Genomic DNA, 12,397 nt, shown 5'->3' on the forward strand with positions numbered 1-12,397 from the left:
TCATGACCTAAGCGAAAGTTGGACGCCTAACCGACTAAGCCACCCAGGCGCCCCACCAAAATTAAACTTTAAAATGGAGCCACAGAACCACTAAACCAACACAGATATCCTTTTAAAATGTGTTAACCTTCGGGGCGCCTGGGTGGCTTAGTCGGTTAAGCGTCCGACATTCGCTTAGGTCATGATCTCGCGGTTCGTGGGTTCGTGCCCCGCGTCGGGCTCTGTGCTGACTGCCAGCTCAGATCCTGGAGCCTGTTTCAGAGTCTGTGTCTCCCTCTCTCTCTGACCCTGCCCTGCTCACGCTGTCTCTCTCTCCGTCTCTCTCCTAGAAATTAATAAAACATTAAAAAAAAATGTGTTAACCTTCTAAATGTAACCACCATTTACTCCATTTTGAATGTCTGCTCAATAGAGACGCTTGGGTGGCTCAGTCAGTTGAGCATCTGACCTTGGCTCAGGGCATAGTCAGGTTTGTGAGCCTCACATAAAGCCCCATATCAGGCTTACTGCTGTCAGCACGGAGCCTGCTTCAGATACTCTGCTCCCCTCTCTCTGTGCTCCTCCCCAGCTCATAAACTCTCTCTCAAAAACAAAACAAAACAGAATTCAAAAGTCTGCTGAATAAAATTAAAGAAAATGCAGAGGGAAGAGTAAAAATTTTTTATTGGAGATTAAATCAGGCATTAATCTAAAACAGGAGGTACTGCATATTAATAGTCCTAGAACTATGCATATTCAACTAGATACATTTGACTGACATTACTAGAAACACTTCAAGACACATTAAAAAATACTGAACCTTATATTCTGCCAATTTAATCTTCTGTCAAGTTTCACTGTACACTATGTTCTATGGTTCACTGCATGTTACTGAGAAAGAGGGAACATATTTAATCCACTAGTGGTATTATAATGCCAAACACTTGGTAAATTTACACCTTTCACATATTATGACATTTCTGAGGGGAAGGTACTTTGCCACTAACTTAACAGATTAAAAAAAATGAAAACCAAAAAGTTAAGAAAGATTATCCAAAACTTGGATATAAAGCCAAAAGGTAGACAGTGTGTCCTTTCAATGGACTATGGGGACACAGATCCATTTAAACATTATTTAATTACTTATCAGAATGTACTTTGCTCTATTATTCTATTTACTATTGAATTAAATATCCCAGATTAAGTAAATTTACATGTTAATTTGTAGATTTTTGTCTAATAGAGCTGCAAATCATTTCTGTCAGGTAGAAGAGAAAATTCCAAAGATTAAGGTTTAGTCACCTATAAGACATAAACCAGTTTGTAACTAACCTAGCAATCTTATTCTAAAATTCCTTTACTAAACTGCCTACGAACACACAGCTCTTCAAAAGCTCTCTGAGCCAGTCTTACTTCTTTACGTGTTCCCTCAGTAATTAATGAATTGAATAAAATATTTGATACATGTTCAGTTTATATATGAGGCATGATTTTAATTTTTTAAAATTATGCTTTGAGGGGCGCCTGGGTGGCTTAGTCGGTTAAGCGTCGGACTTTCGCTTGGGTCATGATCTCGCGGTTCGTGGGTTCGAGCCCCACGTCGGGCTCTGTGCTGACCGCCAGCTCTGAGCCTGGATCCTGTTTCAGAGTCTGTGTCTCCCTCTCTCTCTGACCCTCCCCTGCTCACGCTGTCTCTCTCTCTCTCCTAAAAATAAATAAAGCCTTAAAAAAATTAAAAAATAAATAAATAAATAAAATTATAATTTGAAAGGCATAAGGAATTTTCTATGACATGCCTCACATGACCTTTTCCCCAAACAGCTCTGCAAATCCTACACTCCCACAGGGCTATTACAATAACAGGTTTTCTTCATGGTATTCTGATAATATTGTTAATTATCTGGTTATTGGAGTTATCAAATAACACTTTCTGTCTCAAAGATAAATCAGAAAAAAGAATCTAATTAAGTATATGTTATTTTCAAGACCATGTTGATCTGACTTCCAAGACTTTCTGATTTGTCACATGTCGCTCCTGATGGTTCTGTGGGTTAATTTTTTTACATTTAAGACAATTACTTAAAAAAAATTTTTTTTTCTTCCATTTTTTTCAGATACTACTACTTCTTTTTTTTTTTTTTTTTTTTTTTAATAAAATGAGCTAATGCCTGCCTCAGATGTGAACTAAAACTGCCTTTAGTTTCATAAACATGATTCAGTACACTTAAATTTTGAGATTTAGGCCAAAAAAAAAAAGATTAGCAAAAAGAAAAAAAACTCACTTCATCTTTCCAGTACTGCATTTTTTACTAAAACCAAAAGTCTAGACTAATGCATTTTTGGAAGAAACTTGGTGACTTTCAAATCTAAATGTACTTTGGTGAATTTAAGTGGACTAATCATAAACCCTAATTTCAATTTTTAGGTTTTAGCAATGGGAAGAAAAGCATTATTTCACTCTTACCCAACCCATAATCAGTAGTCCATTAAAGCAAAAGAGAAAAGAAAATTCTGTACCCTGACATCACTTCTAGGTGAAGTTGTCCTGAAACAGTTAAGAAAGCAGGAACATTGAAGAAATTCTCCTCAGGCACCTTAATTTTACTTGAAGGCTGCAAATGAAAAACATGAACCACAAAAAGCTATGAGATGCTTTGTTCTACTTTTCGCATTCACATACATGACATAACTAAAAATTACAATGCAATTAAACATATGTTAGGACAGGTCATTTTCTTGAAAATAAAGGCAGTTCTCAGTATACTCTTAAAAAGAGAAAATGCCTACTTGGAAAGTGCTAAGGTCAAGGAAGTTTGCTTCATATTTTCAAAACAACCAAAGGACAAAGTACTTTTGTCACAAAATACATTTCTGCAGAAAAAGTAATTCTGACTGGGTGACAAGCCAAAATAAGAGATTATGAATTAAAAATTTTAAATGTGAAGAACTATATAATCTCTTAAAATTCTGACCTACGTTTGAGATTTGATTTTCTCAAGGGAACAGCCTCTAGAACACGTGTTGTCCTATTATTAAAGTTTTAATAATAATGCTTTTAATGCAGTATTGTAAACACAACATAAACTTTTATATACATTATTTCGTTTAATTTCCACCACAACTCACAGAGGTAAAAGGAGCAGAACCTTATCTTTAAAAGTGTTGGGAGCAACTGGGGCACCTGGGGTGGCTCAGTCGGTTAAGCATCTGACTCTTGGTTTTGGCTCAGGTCATGATCTGATGTTTCATGGATTTGAGCCCCACGTTGGGCTCTATGTGGACAGGGCAGAGCCGGCTTGAGATTCTCTCTCTCTTCCTCCCTCTCTGCTCCCCCCACAACTTGTGCTGCCTCTGTCTCTCTCAAAATAAATAAATAAACTTTAAAAAATATATTTAAAAGATATTGGGAGCAATTAGATTTAAAGATCTTTAAAAAATTTACAAAATTTTTTAATTTTGTATTAAAGGTGCTCATTCTATTTGAAACAGGTAGGAAACAAGCCAGGCAATATTTATAACAAGCTAAAAAAAACTCTTTGCAGGTCAAACATAACTTAAATAGTATAAATTTAAGAAAGCTTCTGGATCCAGATATGAATATTTATACTCACTTTTTTGGAAGAAAATTAATTTACTTTTCCTTATACCTCAAATTGCTCATTTGTTTGAAAGTGTTTTGATGTAACAGTGAAGTTACTATAAAAGCAACAAAGCCTATTTTATTTCATTTTAAGTTTATTTATTTATATTTTGAGAGAGAGAGTGCACAAGCAGAGAAGGGGCAGAGAGAGAGAGTGGAAGAGAGAGAATCCAAGCAGGCTCTATGCTCGGTGGAAGCCCCACACGGGGCTTGACCTTAGGACCATGGGATCACCTAACTGAGCCACCCAAATGGCTGCAAAAAAAGCCAATTTTAAATACGAATAGAGAATGTGAGACTCCTTTTAAGAGACTTAGTATCAAATACTGAATTACAGCAATACATAAAACGAAGGCCTCTTGTGCCTTGGTGGCTCAGTTGGCTCAGCATCTGACTCTTGATCTAGACCCTGGTCTTGATCTTACGGTCATGAGATGGAGCTCAGAACTGAGCTCCGTGCTGTGCACGAAGCCTACTGGAAAGGAAAGGAAAAGGAAAGGAAAAGGAAAGGAAAAGGAAAAGGAAAGGAAAGGAAAGGAAAGGAAGGAAAGGAAAGGAAAAGAAAAGAAAGGAAAAGAAAAAAAAAGAAAGAAAAAAAGAAAAGAAGGCACCTTATTTAATTCCATTGGTTCTAAAAATATTGCCTATCATATATAGGCATCTATGTGTATGAATGAGAAATCTAGTGTAAAAATGACCAATTAAAAACCATTCATTTATTTTGTAATTGCCTGTTATTTTTCAGACTTACTTTGAAACAGGTCCTAAATGTCCTATCACTGCTTTTATTTTATTTTTTTAAATATTTATTTATTTCGGGAGGGGAGGGGCAGACAAAGAGAGGAAGAGAGAGAATCCTAAGCAGACTCTGGTCTGTCAGCATGAAGCCCAACCATGAACTGTGAGATCATGCCTTGTGCCAAAATAAAAAATCAGACACTTAACCAAGTGAGCCACCCAGGCATTCCCTATCACTGCTTTTAAAATCCATATTCAGGGGCACCTGGGTGGTTCAGTCAGTTAAGCGTCCAACTTCGGCTCAGGTCATGATCTCAGGGTTCGTGGGTTCAAGCCCCGCCTCGGGCTCTGTGCTAATAGCCAGCTCAGAGCCTGGAGCCTGTTTCGGATTCTGTATCTCTCTCTCTCTCCCTCTCTCTGACCCTCCCCTACTCACGCTGTCTCTCTCTCCTCTCTCTCTCTCTCAGAAATAAATAAAAAACATTAAAAATGAAAAAAAATCCATATTCACTGGGATTCAGTGAATCCCATATTCACTAAAAGGATGTTGTTTCCAAGAACTTAAGTACTCAATACTAACGTATTTGTCCTGACATGTGTTAGGATTTCAAAATAAGTAATATATATTTCCTCATTTTTTACAAAGTAATTATGATTCAAATAAGGCCCAGCACATTTATAAGAATATTATATTTTGTCCTTCCTTTCACCTCTTTAGTCTATAATTTGTATTGGTATCTTACCTCAGCTTCTCCTAAAGTGATTTCTCTCCTTTTCTATACATATAAAATGTCTAGTTTTTATGACTACATTTTAGTCTTTCACGTATTAGCATTTGTACAAAATGGAATCTGATCCTTTTGCATCTCTTTAATCCAACTTATTTATATAGGTAAAAAATGTCACTACTCAATTATGCCTTCCAATATCATATGTACTTACATACTGAAATTCATACTATGCTTTAAAAATTACTTCCTTTTATTTCTCCTATACGTTGTTTACACATTACATTGATTTTTTAAAACATCTGTATGAATTAAGTTATATTACCTATACGTTTTACTTCAGAATGTTAAAGAGACATTACAAAACATTTTAAAAAGGAATTACTGTGAGTGATATTGGCAAACATGGTAGGATGGGTACATCTGAAGGACTGTCCCTCCACAGAACAACTAAAAATAATGAGTAAAAACTGTCAGAACCAACTGTGGGAACTCTGGAAAACAGTCAAAGGTTTATAGCAACCAAACACATGCTGAATTAAGAGAGAGGAAATTTACAAGTGACAGACTGCACCCAACAACAGCAGACTGCACTTTTGTCTCAAGTACACATGGAATATTGTTGCGGATAGACCATATCCTAAGACATAAACTAAAAAAGAATAAAATCATACAAGTTCTCTCCTTTGGCCATAATGGAGTGAAACGAGAAATGTTCAATGGTGTGGAACATGAACAATTTGGTGGTCCCTTAAAAAGAAGTACTATACAACCTACCAATTCTACTCCTACGTATATACCTAAAAGAATTAAGGCCAGGTACTCAGAACACCTGGGTGGCTCAGTTGGTTAAGCGTCTTACTCTTGGTTTCAGCTCAGCGCATTATCTCACAGTTTGTGAGTTCGAGCCCTGTGTCAGGCTCTATGCTGACAGCTTGGAGCCTGGAGCCTGTGTCAGATTCTGTGTCTCCCTCTTTCTGCCCTTCCCCCGCTGGCGCTCGCTTGCTCGCTCGCTCGCTCTCTCTCTCAAAAATAAATAAAATATTAAAAAAAAAAAAAAGAGCCCAGTACTCAAATACATACATGTACCTTAGTCTTCATAACAGCACTATATGCTGTGGCCGAAGGTGGAAATAATTCAAATGTCCATTAACGGATAAATGAATAAACAAAATTAATATATGCAAACAATGGAATAATATTCAGCCATAAGATGAAATGAAATACTTATATACACATTAAAACATGGCTAACCTTGAACATGTTATGCTAAGTAAAAGACATAAAAGGACACATGTTGTATGATCCCATATATTAAGAAATGTCTAAAAGAGGTAAATCCATAGAGACTGGTGAGAGGCAGGGGTCTGGAGTGGGGATGAGAAATGGGAATAGGGCAGTTTTCCTCTGGGGTAATGAAAATGTTTTGGAATGTGATACAGGTGGTGGTTGTACAACATGATAAATGCACTAAATGCCACAAAATATAACCTTTAATAGTTAATTATATATTATATGAATTTCATGTCAATTTTTAAAAAAGCATATATAAACAAGTAACTATTGGATCTGACAGGGTCAAAAACTACTAACATAACACTGCAAATTTAAGATTTGTAATCTTAAATACTTGTTAGTACTGAAGAATAAAATATACCAATTATGCATCCAATTTTGTGACTTTGCCAGTGGGTAGAACTTCTTTAACAAGATCCACCAAATCCAAATCATAAAATGATATATGGACAATTTTTTTAATTAAAAAAGTTTTTATTTATTTTTGAAATTGAGAGGCAGAGAGAAAGACCGACAGAGGATCCAAAGCAGGGTCTGCAGTGACAGCAGAGAGCCCAATGCTGGGCTCAAACTTAAAAACCATGAGATCATGACCTGAGCTGATATTGGACACTTAACCATTCGAATGAGCCACCTGGGCGCCCCGACAAATTTGACATTAGCATTACGAATTCCTATTTAATAAAGAAAGTATATAGGCAAAGTCAGAAGAAGAATGCAGAGTAAGAAGTAAATATTTGCAGGGCATCTAGCTGGCTCAGTCAATAAATAAGGAGACTCTTGATCTCAGGATTGAGAGTTTGAGCCCCATGTTGGGTGTAGAGATTACTTAATAATAAAATCTTTTTAAAAGAGAATAAAATATTTTCAGCATCTAAAACTGACAAGTGATTAATGCACAGGATATATAAGGACCTCCTGCCAAGAAAACAAGAAAATGAGCTGCTTCCCAACTGGGCAAGAGATAATGAGGAGAGATTTACAAAAAGGAAAATTCAAATGGCTAAGATGAATGAGGAAACACTCAAATTCATTACAAATTAAAGAAATGCAAATGAAAATCAGGCATTTTAAGAAAAATTCATTACATTTACAAGACTGGCAAAGATTAGAAAGTTGTTTAATGTCAAGTCTAGGTGTAGACTCAGGGTATGATAGGCAGATTTCTAAGATGCACCCTAAGATTCTCAGCCCCTCGTTTATTCAGTCAACCACTAAGGCAGGAACTGCCAAGAAGGGATTTTGCAATTAAATTTCCAATCAGAGAGCACAGACAGTAATTTCTCTGACATCTGCAGTAGCAACGCTTTCCTAGATATGTCTCCTGAGGCAAAGGAAATAAAAGCAAAAATAGGACTGCATCAAGATAAAAAGCTTCTGCACAGTGAAGGAAAAGCAAAACTAAAAGGCAACCTCCTGAATGAGAGAAAATATTTGCAATTGACTAACTGACAAAGGGTTAGTATCCAAAATATATAAAGGACTTATAAAGCTGAACACACAAAAACCAAACAGTACTCTAAAAAATGGGCAGAACACATGAATAGATATTTCTCCAAAGAAGACAGCCAGAGAGCCAACAGACACATGAAAAGATGTGCATTATTTCTTATCACCAGGGAAATGGAAATCAAAACTATAATGATGTATCACCTCATATGTGTCGGAATGGCTGAAATAAAAAACACAAGATACAACAGGTGTTGGCAAGAATGTGGAGAAAGAGGTAACCCTCTCTTGCACTGTTGGTGGGAATGTAAACTGGTGCAGCTACTCTGGAATACTGTATGGAGGCTCCTCAAAAATTAAAAATAGACCTACCCTACGATCCAGTAATTGCACTGCTGCCTCCAAAATACAAAAAAACATGAATTCAAAGGGATACATGCACCCCTATGTTTACTGCAGCATTATTCACAATAGTCAAACTATGGAAGCAGCCCAAGGGTCTATTAATAGATGAAAGGACAAAGATGTGATAAGTATATATGTGTGTGTGTATACAGGAATTATTATAACAGTAGAATATTACTTAGCCATTAAAAAGAATGAAATCTTTTTTTATTTAAAAAAATTTTTTTTAATGTTTTATTTATTTCTAGGAGAGAGAGAGACAGCGTGAGCAGGGGAGGGTCAGAGAGAGAGGGAGTCACAGACTGAAACAAGCTCCAAGCTCTGAGCTGGCAGTCAGCACAGAGCCCAACGCAGGGCTCGAACCCACAAACCGCAAGATCATGACCTAAGTGAAAGTCAGAGGCTTAACCAACTAAGCCACCCAGGTGCCCCTAAAAAAGAATGAAATCTTGCTATCTGCCCATCATAGAGTATAATGCTAAGTGAAATAAGTCAGTCAGAAAAAGACAAATATCATGTGATCTTACTCATTAGCAGAATTTAAGAAACAAAACAAATGAGCAAAGAAAAGGAAAAAAGAGAACAAACTATAGAGAAAAGAACCATAGAGAACAAACTGAGGGCTACCAGAGGGGAGGGGGGTGGGAGGAGTATGGGTGAAATAGGGAATGGGTATTAAAGAATACACTTATTGTGATGAAATAAAGAAATGAGCAAAAAAGTTTAAAAAATAAAGTGAGACAATTCTTATTCATTCTGCCTTAGAGTTTATTAAAAGATCCAAAAATACAAAAATAAAATAAAGTTCCAAGTCAGATGGCCTCAAGATGTGGAGGTTTTCTGGGTGTTCGCGACCTAATCATATGAGCCCTTTAAAAAGCAGAGTTTTCTACAGCTGGTTGCAAAAGGGGAAGTCAGGGATTTGAAGCAGAAGGATTCAACAAGCTGTCACTGGCTTTGAGACACAGAAGGTCACATGCAATATATTCCTGGATATATATTCCAGAGAAATTTTCACGCAAGTCCATTAGGGAATATAGAGAAGACCATTTATGCAGTACTTTTTTTCTGGGTTTAAGTTGGAACTGGAAACAACCCAAGAGTCCTTAACTAGAAGAATGAGTAAGTAAAATGTCGTAGAAAAATACCACTGAATATTCTGTACCAATGAGAAGCAACAAATAAATGTACCTAAAGGGACAGAATTTCAACAGAGTTAAATGGGAAAAAGTAGGACACAGAACAAGATACATGGCACATTATCATTAATGTAAACTCAAAGCACATACAAAAGATCACTCATATTTTATGAGGCTATATACATAGTAAAAGATGATATATCAACAATGTTAAAGTGATTACCTCCAAAAGAGAAGAAAAAAGAAAGGGAGAGGAGACTGGATGAAAGAGGAAAAAATAAAACAAGAAAGCGACTATGCTGAATTGTGTTTTGTCAGCTTGGCATTACTGTCCCCATCCAAACTAAGGACTATGTTTCCTAAACTTCCCTTTCCTGCTTGGTTCCAGGTTAGAGTCGGCCATCTACTGTTGGGGAGGAAAATGCAAAAGATTTGAGAGGAGAAAATAAAGCTGAAGTCAAGACTCTCAGAAGACTGTGGCAGTCTGCCACAGTGACACATATACACCAAGGGGCTGGATGATCTCTAGTTTCTAGCTTGTCTTCCATACTACTGACCAATAGTAGCTTGAAGTGGTGCTGGTGGTTTAGATCAGATTACTACAGTTACTACAGAGTAGATTAGGTTAGATTAACTGCATTAATGGCTTCAAGTTTTCACACCTCTCTGTATTAGCACCCCTTAGGATATCACACACTAATTCTGACTTTGTTCATGTGATTCGTTCTGATTGATGGTATGGTAACAAAAATTGACAAAAATAGTGGCTGTGCAATTCCACATTCTTTCTTGGATGTATGCTACCAAACAAATCATGCCCTGATTAGCATGATGGAGAAATCTGAGAGACATGTGGGGTCATCTTAGATTGGCCAGTTTCCAGGCAAACCATCAGCTAACCAAGTCCAACTGAAATCAGTATCCCTCAAATGACCTGTAGACTCATAGGAAAGAATAAATGCTTTTGTTACACAGTAATATGACACAAGTGCCTTGGGAAGACCAATAACGACAGTGTACCATGAATGAAAATTATGTTTAACTGAAATCTATATTGCTGTGATTGAAAGAGGGTGGCTCAGTTGGTCGGGTGTCTGACTCTTGATTTTGGCTCAGGTCATGGCCTCGTCATTCTTGGGATGGAACCCTGTGTCAGGCTCTGTGCTGACAGCCTGGAGCCTGCTTCAGATTCTCTCTCCCCGCTCTCTCTGACCCTCCTCCCCTTGAGTGCTCTCTCTCTCGCTCTCCCTCACTCACTCTCTCTCAAACTAAATAAACATTTAAAAAGAAAAAACAAGGGTGCATGGGTGGCTCAATCAGTTAAGCATCTGACTTTGGCTCAGGTCATGAACTCATGGTATGTGAGTTCGAGCCCCATGTCAGGCTCTCTGCTGACAGCTCAAGAGCCTGGAGACTACTTCAGACTCTGTGTCCCCCTTTCTCTATGCCCTTCCCCTGTTTGCACTCTGTCTCTCTCTCAAAAATAAATAAATAAACATAAAAAATAAAAAGAAAAAAAGAATACACATTCAGATACTTTTACAGAAACCACCACAGCCAATATGCACTAAACACAATGTGTCATGTATTGTGTTAAAGAGTTTACAAGCAACCCAATAAAGTACTAGTATTCCCATTTACAGAGGGGGTTATTAATTTAACTTGCCATTAATGCAATTCACACTATGAATCAAGGTGGTCTGGCCAGAATCTCTTATCTTAACCAAAATGTGATAGTGCCAGACAGTATTTTCAGGATTCACAAGAAACAGCAATGGTTGATACTAGGGAAAGAAATCAGGTCACTGGGGAACAAAGGTGGGACAGAATTCTGTACTTTAATTTTTAATTTTTTTCTTTTTCTGTACTTTTAAATTAGTACCTTTTGAACCACGAACTATATTACCTATTCAAAAAATACATTTAGGTGCACTTGGGTGGCTCAGTTTGACTCTTGATATCAGCTCAGATTATGATCCCACATTGGGCTCAGCCTGAGTATGGATCCTACTTGGGATTCTCTCTCTCTCTGTCTCTCTGTCTGTCTCTCTCTCTCTGCGAGAGACCCCACTCACTTATGCTCTCTCTTAAAAAAGAAAATAAAGACACAACCCGAAAAACAAAAAAACCCAAAATACATTTTAAATAATCTATGTATTTTAAAGTAGGACTCTGAATTACTATTAGCAGGTTCTCACATGGTATATGGGCTTTATTCCCTGTGTATCTTTTTTGGTAGTATCTTTTTCTGACACAAGCAGACTTCATTTATTATTAATGTTGTTGTTGTTTTAAAGTAAGCTCTATGCCCAATGTGGGACCTGAACTCATGACCCTGAGATCAAGAGCTGTATGCTCTACTGAATGAGCCAGCCAGGTGCCCCATTTCTTGTGTATTCTTTATCACATAAATATTAATGATTTTACCTTTTGTCCTATGGTGACATGGATTCCTTTGATCAGCATCAATAAAAAATTTAAAAAACAAGAACAAAGTGTGGAACAAAGTTAAATACCAGGAAGAATGTAGGTGGTTACACTGTACTACTTGTAATGAAAACACCGTTGGGGGAAGGCCAAGAGAAGAGAAGGCCAAATGATCACTGAGTTCTTTGAGTAGGGAATGAGTTTATACATCCTACTATACTAAACACCTTAGCATAGTGCCAGAGACAAGTAATTGTTCCGTAAATGCTTGTTAACCAAGAGTGATGTCAAGTGTGACCAGAGGGAGTCAGTCATCAGAAATCAGAAGAGTTAAAGTCTGTCGGGAAAAAAAAAAAAAGCAAGGTTAAGGGATTGATTGATTGTTGTTTTCTGCTCAGGTCATGATCTCATGGTTCATGGGTTTGAGCTCTGCATTGGGCTCTATGTTGACAGCACACAGGCTGCCTGAGATTCTCTCTCTCTCCCTCTTCCTCCTTGCCCCTCCCCAACTTGCACCCTCTCTCGCTCTCTCTCAAAATAAACATTAAAAAAGAGGAAAAAAAGCAGCAGCAAGGAAAGTACATAAAGCATATGTA

The 12,397-nt window shown here is 37.2% G+C and overlaps 1 protein-coding gene across 8 annotated transcripts in view; it reads right to left on the reverse strand.

The window, feature by feature from the left end:
• The window catches only part of NARS2 (asparaginyl-tRNA synthetase 2, mitochondrial), a 130,167-nt gene that overhangs the window by 68,611 nt on the left and 49,159 nt on the right, over positions 1 to 12,397 (reverse strand). For 7 of the 8 annotated variants that reach the window (XR_013335911.1, XM_077767557.1, XM_077767556.1 and 4 more), the window contains one exon: positions 2,497 to 2,591. Coding sequence is in view for 7 of the 8 variants with exons in the window: in XM_077767557.1 (XP_077623683.1) it covers positions 2,497 to 2,591 (95 nt within the window). In the remaining variant the exon portion in view is untranslated. Of the gene's footprint in view, positions 1 to 2,496; positions 2,592 to 11,801; positions 12,139 to 12,397 lie in introns of all 8 variants that reach the window. The other variant, XM_077767559.1, reaches the window with a different exon arrangement.

The sequence above is a fragment of the Crocuta crocuta genome, unplaced genomic scaffold (genome assembly GCF_008692635.1).
Source record: "Crocuta crocuta isolate KB4526 unplaced genomic scaffold, BGI_CrCroc_1.0 scaffold561, whole genome shotgun sequence".
Classification (NCBI taxonomy): Eukaryota; Metazoa; Chordata; class Mammalia; order Carnivora; family Hyaenidae; genus Crocuta; species Crocuta crocuta.